Genomic DNA, 9,656 nt, shown 5'->3' on the forward strand with positions numbered 1-9,656 from the left:
TTTAGCGGAAGTCGCGTCACATTCTCATAGAGGTCAGAGGTGAAATATTTAGCGGGAGATACCAAAAATCAACACAGGTTAGGTTGACCTGATTCTGTTGTTTATTTACTTTATCATCGAATCAAACCAGATTTACAATATACTGTAGAAAACCAACACAGTAAATAAGAAACAAGGTAAGTAAGTGAAGCTACAGTGCTGTTAGCCTACACTAAGATGCTTGTTTGACAACTCCATAGATTTTCAGGAAAAGGTCTTACAATGCATTTATATTTTGTTCACATAAAATTGTTAAATTGCTAATTTAGCGTCCAAACCTTGCCGTCAGTCATGTTCTCAGACGTGATCGTGCCGAAGGAGACGTTACTGTCTCCTCCAGGCTCAGAGGAGCCCGTGTTTGACCGTCAGCAGCCCTCATACAGCGGCTGCTCGGAGCGATTCCGCCTCGGTGAGCGCAGCTTCAGCCGCCAGTACGCGCACATCTACGCCACCAGACTCATGCAGATGAGACACATCCTCACCGACAGAGCCACGGAGAAGTGGGGTGAGAAACCACCATGAACTCACTGACAGGCTCGTATTTCACCTGAAGCGCTTCTGAACATGAGTGAATGTGTGTGGCTGTGTGTGGCAGGTTGTGTCGTGCCCATCAGGAAGCTGTGTGACCTGCAGATGGGTGAACAGTGTATAATAGTGGGCACCATATTCAAACACATGGAGCTACAGCCCTCCATCCTGAAGGAGATCAGTGAGGAGGTTAGACACAGCCTGTTGTTTTAAACATTAGTTGTTTTGTTTTTTGTCCATTTCAGTCTTCCCTTTTAACATGACTTTTCTCTCTTCAGCACAATCTGTTGCCCCAGCCGCCTCGTGCCAAATACATCAGCCAATCAGATGAGCTTATTTTGGAGGATGAACTTCAGAGGATTAAACTGGAGGGCAACATCGACACACCCAAGTTTGTAACAGGTGGGATACATATAGAAATCTTATCGGTCTCAAACATCTCATGCATCTCAGTTTTCCTGCTTTGTAATGAAATGGTATTTCCAGGTAGTGTAATTGCCATCATGGGTGCAGAGAAGAATGATGGGAAATTCACTGTTGAAGACTTCTGCATGGCTGATCTTCCTCCACAGACACCCAGACAGCCTCCCAGCTCAGACAGGTATAGAGACACAAGTTGTAGGTGATGAGAGTAGAAGAGTTCATCCCCCTCTTCTACACCGTTCTCCTCTCCCTGCGTTCAAGCTTCCCCATCTACACTTCCTGCCGGTACTGAGACTCAAACCTGCGACCTTTGGGTTACAAGTCAGACTCTGTAGTGTAATAGGGATTCACCAGTATTACAATTCTGGTCGATATAATAAACTAATAATGATTTTTATGTTATGAATGTTAATTGATAAATGATTAGTATTGAAGTCACTATAAAACAGAAGTGTTGAAAGATATTTTCTTCCTTATTGTGATGCATTCAAGTTTAATGGATTCTCGAAAAATAAAATATTTAGGATGATGACTCCATAGTAGGGAAAAAAATACTATAATGGAAGTCAATGGCTGCCGTCAACAATGAACAATGAACAATGTTCTTTAAATTATCTTCTTCTGTGTTTCAACAGAAGAAAGAAACATACAGGTTTGGAATAAATTGAGGGTGAGTAAGTGATGACAGAATTTTCGGGTGAACTATTATTATAGACAGAGCTTGAACGCAGAGAGACTGTGTCATCTTCATATTTAACAACATCACAATTAGCCTGAGAACCTTTGACACATTCAGCACTTCATAAAGTATGAAGAGAATGGATGACAGTACACAACCTTGTAGAGATCTTATATATGTATAAGTGTGTCAGATGACCCCCATCCTGAAAATCACATTTCTGTATTTTTTTGGCTGGATGGCGATATACAGTACATATCTCTGTAGTTTCAAATTTCCTATTTGGGAAAAAAAAAATCTTTATTTAAAGTCTTTTTTTTTTTTTTAAAAAAATGTTATTTCACACCTGCCCAGTGTTGTCCTACAAACAATTCTCATATTGAAGGCTATGAAAACAAATATAGTGAATGTAGGTTATGCTGTATAATATGTGCAAAAAAAAAAGGAGTTAAAAAAATAACATTATATTTTAACATTGAAACCTCAACATTGCAATCTAAAAACAAAAATAATGCTTTTTAAAGCAAAGTTAAATTCACTAAACTGAAAATAAATAAAAACAAAAGCACAGACTAAATGTAAACTGTTAAGAGGAACACATTCACTCATCTAAGCTTAGATTACCCCATTACAATAGTCACTTTACAGTTACTATTATCATAAAAATACACTTACTTGTATGCTTAAAATTCTACGTATGACACATTTAATGTCCAATAGCAAATATTTTAGCAAAATGATGTCGCTCGTTCACTGAAGTCTGGAGACTAGCTAAGCTTGCAGGCTCGTCTACTCCTGATGGAAAAATGGAAGGTTGCATGACCTTCTAACATTTACTGATGGAGAATATACCAGAGAAATGTTAGTTATGCAATGAGTTGTTTTGAAGCTTGTAATATAAAGCATTGTCTCATTTTTAGGACAAATTGTATTATGCACTTTGCCCGCTGTCTTCACTATTTTTCAGATGTGCTCCTAATACCAGACTATTATATGTCTATATAAAAGTTATTGCCTCATCCTACATTTTTTTTTTATAAGAATATATAGATATATCGTACTAACTCAATATACCACCCAGCCCTATGATATCAATTGAACAGTAAATAAAAAACGTTAATGTATATCAGCCAAGAACTGATCTGTTATATCTGATATATTGAGCATCCCTACTGTTAAAGTGGTACTGTACACACATAATTTTTTCCTATATCATTGTAGGTTTGTGCTTCTTGCTTCTGGTCTGGGACTGAACGGCACCAGAGCAGATAGCATGATGGGATTGCAACTTTTGGTTGATATGGTAACCGGTCAGCTTGGAGACCAGGGGGAGCAGAGCGGAGCAGCATCCATCTCTAGAGTCATATTAGCTGGAAACCTGTTGAGTCAAAGCACTCAGGACAAAGACTCAACAACTAAGGTGTGCAAATGAGACTTCAGGTCTACGCAGTGCTAATTGAAGTTCTTAAGCAGAATGCAATTACATTTAGTCAGTTAATCTTGTTTTCCATTTGAAGGCAAAGTATCTGACCAAGAAGACTCAGGCTGGGAGTGTGGAGGCTATCAGACTGCTGGATGAGCTTCTAGTTCAGTTAGTGGTGAGTGTTTGCTACCCAAAGTGTGGTGAAGGACCAAAATTACTGAGGTCATAATAGATAAGCCGAATAAGCCTACATTTATTCCAAATATCAAGTTTCTAGGACCAGATCCCATAGCTCTTAGTTGTTTTCTGGTCTTATGGTGGGGTTAGACTGGTTGTTATCCTTTTATTCCATTTCTTTTAAGTCTGTCATCATACAGTTAAATGATTAATGAATGAGCTTTTCATTTCATTTCCAAGTGTCTGTAATATGTGATTTGTCCTCTACAGGCCTCTGTACCTGTGGATGTCATGCCTGGACAGTATGACCCAACGAACTACACTCTACCCCAGCAGCCTCTGCACCACTGCATGTTCCCTCTATCTGTGCCCTTCCCCACCCTGCAGCTGGTCAGCAACCCATACCAAGCCGTCGTAGATGGCGTCCGGTGAGTAACTAACTCCCTTTATTTTTATTCTGTGTTAGTGGTATGATCTGATGAACAGCACCTTACAATGAATGTTTTGTGGTCTCAGGTTCTTGGGCACAGCAGGACAGAATGTCAGTGATATTGTGAAGTACAGCAGTATGGAGGATCATCTGGAAATCTTAGAAAGCACACTGAGACTCCGTCACCTGGCTCCCACCGCTCCGGACACACTGGGTCTGGACACACTATTTTCTCAGATTATTTATTTGTAACATTTTGGCCAGATTGTTAATTTGTTAATAGGGATATTCTGGGTTATACAAGCTTCACATTCATTTATTCACACTGTGGATTGAGTTGACATTTTTGTTGGTGGTAATCGCACAAAATGAAATACAGAGACATGAGGTTAAAATAACCTGTAATATAAATTTTAATGCATGAGATATATATATATATATATATATATATATATATATATATATATATATATATATATATATATATATATATAAAAATATATAATATATAAAAATTAAGAGACCACTTATCATTGATTTCTGAACTTGGAGTGGTCTCTTAATTTTTTCCATAGCTGTGTATGTATGTATATATATATATATATATATATAATATACATTTATACATTTATTTATTTATTTATTTATTTATAATTTTGACGTTATGATATGGGGCCCTTAAGAGATATTCTGAAAAATTAATGGAAAAATATATATTTTAATGCTGCTGTTCTCTAGTTTTTCTCCCACCCATTATTTTTGTCACCATTTTTTTTTTTTTTTTTGAGAACGCAAACACATTTAAATATTTATTTTTCCTCATATACTTTCTCATTTTTTCCCATTATTTTTACCATATATAATATAATTATTCATTATTGTTTAACACTTTCAGAACCTAAAAAATCAACTAGATTAATTTTGAAGCTTTTTAATATATTGATAATCATTGTATTCCTGTTTTGAATAAAGCACCATGAAAATGCTTGATTGCTCTGACATGTTCTGTTGACTCTTCAGGTTGTTACCCCTTCTATCAGAAAGATCCCTTTATTCTGGAAGAATGCCCCCATGTGTACTTTAGTGGAAATGCACCAAGCTACCAATCTAAACGAGTCACAGGTGAACAGAAGACTGTTTAATAATATTAAAAACAGCACTATGTAACAGTGTGGCCAGGCATTACAGATATCTTTTTGTATGGTAATTTTTGTCTTATTTTTCCTCTCAGGGCCTGAAGGACAAGATGTTCTCCTGGTAGCAATCCCAGAATTCAGCAGCACACAGACAGCCTGTCTTGTGAACCTGCGCACTTTAGAGTGCGAGCCGGTCTGCTTCTCCTCGTTTTCCACAGAGGATGATGAAGACAGTGAGATGAATATCAGCCATTAAACACTCACTTATCAACATATGACAATTGTTCACTCGTTCCTGTTGTGCTGTTTGTTAATAAAGCTCCCTCTTTTGTATGAAAACATTCTCTTTTTCCTCTTTGGGTATAGTGTACATGCTGTAGTATGGTCTGGACCTCATTTTTCTGAGGTTATTTGCCTCATGTACTTAAAATTATCCTTTTATTAAATTTATGCACCATGCATGAAACAGTTGAATTGCTCCATGCATAGTCCTCAAAAGAAAGTTATATATATACACTACCAGTCAAAAGTTTGGACACGGTAAGATTTTTAATGTTTTTAAAAGAAAACTTTAAAAGTTTCATCTGCTCACCAAGGCTGAATTTATTTAATTAAAAATATAGTAAAATAACTAATATTGTGAAATATTATTACAATTTAAAATAACTGTTTTCTGTTTTAATTTAAGTAATTTATTCCTGTGATGTGAAAGCTGAATTTTCAGTCTTCAGTGTCACATGATCCTTCAGAAATCATTCTAATATGCTGATTTGCTGCTCAATAAACATTTATGATTATTTTCAATGTTGAAAACAGTTGTGTACTTTTTTTTTTCAGGATTCCTTGATGAATCGAAAGTTCAAAAGAACAGGATTTATCTGAAATACAAAGCTTTTGTAGCATTATACACTACCGTTCAAAAGTTTGGGGTCAGTAAGAATTTTTATTTTTTAAAAAGAAATTAAAGAAATTAATTCAGCAAGGATGCATTAAATCGATCAAAAGTGACAGTAAAGACATTTACAATGTTACAAAAAATTATATTACAAATAAATGCTGTTCTATTGAACTTTCTATTCATCAAAGAATCCTGAAAAAAAATATTGTACACAAATATTCTGTACAGTTGTACACATTAAATGTTTCTTGAGCAGCAGATCAGCATATTAGAATGATTTCTGAAGGATCATGTGACACTGAAGACTGGAGTAATGATGCTGAAAATTCAGCTTTGATCACAGGAATAAATTACATTATAAAATATATTAAAACAGAAAACAGTTATTTTAAATTATAATATTTCACAATATTACTGTTTTTACTGTATTTTTAATTAAATAAATGCAGCCTTGGTGAGCAGATGAAACTTCCTTTAAAAACATTAAAAATCTTACCGTGTCCAAACTTTTGACTGGTGGTGTATATAATTATAATTATATATTTATCAACTGTAAATCTATAATAATGGGCCAATCTGATAATTTGTAAAAAAAATTATGAGACATGCAATAGCAATTTTAGACACTAATGCGGTAGCTAATATTTTGTATTTACTGCATATTAGTAAATATAAAATATTACGTTTTTTCCTAATACTTGGTAAACATCAGCAGAGCATTTGCTACTGAAAAAAATTGACAGTTTGTCATCAGAATAACAAAAAACATCCTCAAGGATTGTGGCAATGAAATTAATTTCAGAGCGTTTTTGTCACCATCTAGCGTTAAAACCATTAAGTATTACATTTACATTCATTTTTAAAACTGGTTTAAACGCCATATTCTTGGCGTATTTCTTGAAAAAGTATTCAGATGTTCAGATCCGCTTTGCTTCTTTTTTTTTTCTCAGATAAACGTTTAATTCCTGTTCCTTTACATGACGTCACGTTACGCTTTGCTACGTCATTGTTCTGCGTCCGCGTCGCTTGTTTGGCTCTTTTCAATGAAACGTTAACCACATAACTACATTTTTGGACGTCATAAAGGTACATTATTGCACTCACCGTCATGTATTTCTTAATAAAATTGCATGTGTAATATTCTGTCCATTATTTGCATGCAGAATCAGCATTCTGTCAGCCCAGTTTTAGATAGTAACAGTTTACTCGTGGCTCGTCAACACTTGTGTGATCACTGAGATGATTTGCTCTGTCTTTAGATGCCTCTGCCTCCAGCTTTACTTGCACGCCTCGCTAAAAGAGGGATCGTGAAACAGTCTGACCACGGTAAGATACATGATGCATATTTATCTTACTGAGTAATACATAAAACATAATGAATGATGAGTTTATGCTTTCCTTTAATGTTTCCCATCATCAGAGGCTGAAGAGGAGATCATCGCTGAAGACTATGATGATAACAACGTTGATTATGAGGCTACAAGGATTGAAAATTTACCAACGAATTGGTACAAAGTGTTTGACCCCTCTTGGTAAGCTGTTCATAAGCTTTTATCTTTCTCTGTTCAGCTCTAAGATATAAAAACATCCGTTTTTAATGTAAAAGTACAAACATACTATGACGCTACTATCGCTTGAGATGTAAATGTGTTGAAATTGACTTTGTTAATGAACAATTACCATATTCATTATTCTTGAAGTTACCTAAAAGAATAGCATGGAAATACCATGATACATGTCCAAAATTCCAGACTGAATCTTTATTAATCACATATAAATAATTATTGTGTAATTGTCTTGTCCTTAGCGGTCTTCCGTACTACTGGAATGTGGAAACAGATTTAGTGTGCTGGTTGTCTCCCAATGACCCTTCTGCTGTCATCACTAAAGCGGCTAAGAAACAGAAAGGTAAGACATGGACACGCAGAAGAACACAAGGATTTTGTGATGTTGTTGAAAGATATGCTCAACATGTTTTGTGTTTTACTTCCCAGGTGATAGTGGACATGACAAAGGGGACAGTCACTATGAGAAGGCAGAGAGAGACCGGGAACGAGACAGAGAGAGGGAACGAGAGCGCGATCGGGAGCGGGACAGAGACCGGGAGGATGGACGGGACAGAGATAGAGACCGAGATAGGGATAGAGATCGAGACCGGGACAGAGACAGGGACCGTGATAGAAGGATGCGGAGAGATGACAGTGCACCATATAACAAATCAAAGAGAGGTAATTTATGCATAATCTGCCTCATTAAATATTTAATTCATAATTAAAAATATTGCCTCAGTAAGCCTGAATAAATGCAAACTCCTTTTTAGGAGGACTAGGAGGAGGTCGGAAACAGCAGCAGGAGGAAATGGATCCCATGGATCCCAGCGCCTATTCGGATGCTCCAAGGTAATGACCAGCTAGTTTAATATTAACACTATGGCTGTGTTTAAAATGGTAAAATAACATGCTACTCTCACTGTGTCTGTGCAACATATGCTGAATTTCTGTTCAATTTTATTGGTTTAGTTTTTTCCAAAATTCTGTTTTGATTTCGTTTTAATAGTTTAATTAAATTTTAATAATCAAAAAGGATGTTTAATCAATCAATTGAATTCATAAAGATTGAACAATTTAATAATTAATTTAAAAATGTACCAATAAAAGTGCTCTATGAAATTATTTTTTTTCCCCCAGAATTTTTTTATTTATTTATTTTTATGATTCCTTGTTTTACGATTTAATACAAATTTATTATCACAAACGGTGGTAATCAAATGAATGTATAAACCTTTAACAACTTAACTGATCATTTAAAATGTAAATGAAATCTGAACTATTACTTTCATTTTTACTTTTGGCAAACAAAGTGCTGGACAACTAAGTTTTACTGTTTAAATGAAAACATTGAAGAAAAATGTGTGATTTTCCTGTATGTAATAAGTTATACAGCTCTACTTTTGATTTATTCATCCAAATTTTGCCAAATTCTTTAATTATGCCTTACACAGTAAATTCCATTTTTATGAGTATATTCCATCCATGTTTTCTGCATCACATAAATCATAGAGCCCTACAATGAATACATACTAAATTTGCTGAAATGTACTCAAATTGCATTCACATGAGTTCTAAAAATTTGTTTCTGTAATAAAGAACATGTTCCTGATCATTAAATGGCATTGTTGGTTTTAGGGGCTTATGGTCCACTGGTCTCCCCAAACGCAATGAGGCAAAGACAGGAGCGGACACCACAGCGGCAGGACCCCTGTTCCAGCAGAGGCCGTACCCCAGTCCTGGAGCCGTCCTGAGAGCGAACGCTGAGAACACACGACGTTTGGAGGAGGATGATGATAGTGATGATGACTGAGCAGGAACAGTGTCTTTAAAGCCTTTATGACTGTTAAAAGGCTTTTGTAATTTCTTTTCTTACATTTAGGACAGATTCATTTGTAAATATACCATGTGTTGTGTTATACATTTTATAAACAATTGTCATTTTACATAACATAGTGATGTCGTTCCTGCAAAATAAACATTTTGTTTAAAGGTGCATTCAGTGGTTTCGTTGTTAATTTGAAATAATCTACACTAAGGTTTTTTGTGAGAAGTCATCTGAATGGTATACACACGAGATGAAGACTGCAATGCAATGCAATGCAATGCAATGCAATGCAAAAAAAAAAAAAAAAAAAAAAAAAAAAAATATATATATATATATATATATATATATATCACAAATTCTGAGTAAGAACATATGTTTTTACTCAGAATGTCTTGTTTTCCAGAACAAATATCTAAACATTCTTAAATCTTTACTTGAGATGAAAAATTTTGCCAGTTACAGTCATGAATACTGAAAAAAATTAAGTGAATTTGTTTAAAACTTAAAAAAAAAAAAAAATCTGTCAGGTTCAAAAAATAATATTGTTT

General features: G+C 35.1%; 2 protein-coding genes across 3 annotated transcripts; both read left to right on the forward strand.

The window, feature by feature from the left end:
- The first annotated feature begins 17 nt into the window (after window positions 1–17).
- Window positions 18–5,174, forward strand: pold2 (polymerase (DNA directed), delta 2, regulatory subunit). Of its 2 annotated transcripts, none has more exons than XM_048210571.1 (11): window positions 18–176; window positions 329–544; window positions 635–756; window positions 846–969; window positions 1,054–1,168; window positions 2,891–3,089; window positions 3,187–3,267; window positions 3,540–3,697; window positions 3,786–3,913; window positions 4,720–4,821; window positions 4,931–5,174. In XM_048210571.1, the coding sequence occupies exons 2-11, from the start codon at window positions 331–333 to the stop codon at window positions 5,089–5,091; spliced, it is 1,404 nt and encodes a 467-aa protein (XP_048066528.1). In that variant the 5' UTR covers window positions 18–176; window positions 329–330; the 3' UTR covers window positions 5,092–5,174. The 2 variants fall into 2 exon arrangements, with proteins under 2 accessions (XP_048066528.1, XP_048066527.1); XM_048210570.1 differs by having other exon boundaries at window positions 25–176; window positions 309–544.
- Window positions 5,175–6,666: 1,492 nt separating this feature from the next.
- On the forward strand, window positions 6,667–9,276 carry pqbp1 (polyglutamine binding protein 1). The gene is made up of 7 exons (XM_048211126.1): window positions 6,667–6,819; window positions 6,993–7,059; window positions 7,154–7,265; window positions 7,541–7,641; window positions 7,728–7,961; window positions 8,054–8,132; window positions 8,919–9,276. Exons 2-7 carry the CDS (start codon window positions 6,993–6,995, stop codon window positions 9,091–9,093), a joined length of 768 nt encoding a protein of 255 aa, XP_048067083.1. The 5' UTR covers window positions 6,667–6,819; the 3' UTR covers window positions 9,094–9,276.
- Window positions 9,277–9,656: the final 380 nt, after the last annotated feature.

The sequence above is a fragment of the Megalobrama amblycephala genome, linkage group LG12, assembly GCF_018812025.1.
Source record: "Megalobrama amblycephala isolate DHTTF-2021 linkage group LG12, ASM1881202v1, whole genome shotgun sequence".
NCBI lineage: Eukaryota > Metazoa > Chordata > Actinopteri > Cypriniformes > Xenocyprididae > Megalobrama > Megalobrama amblycephala.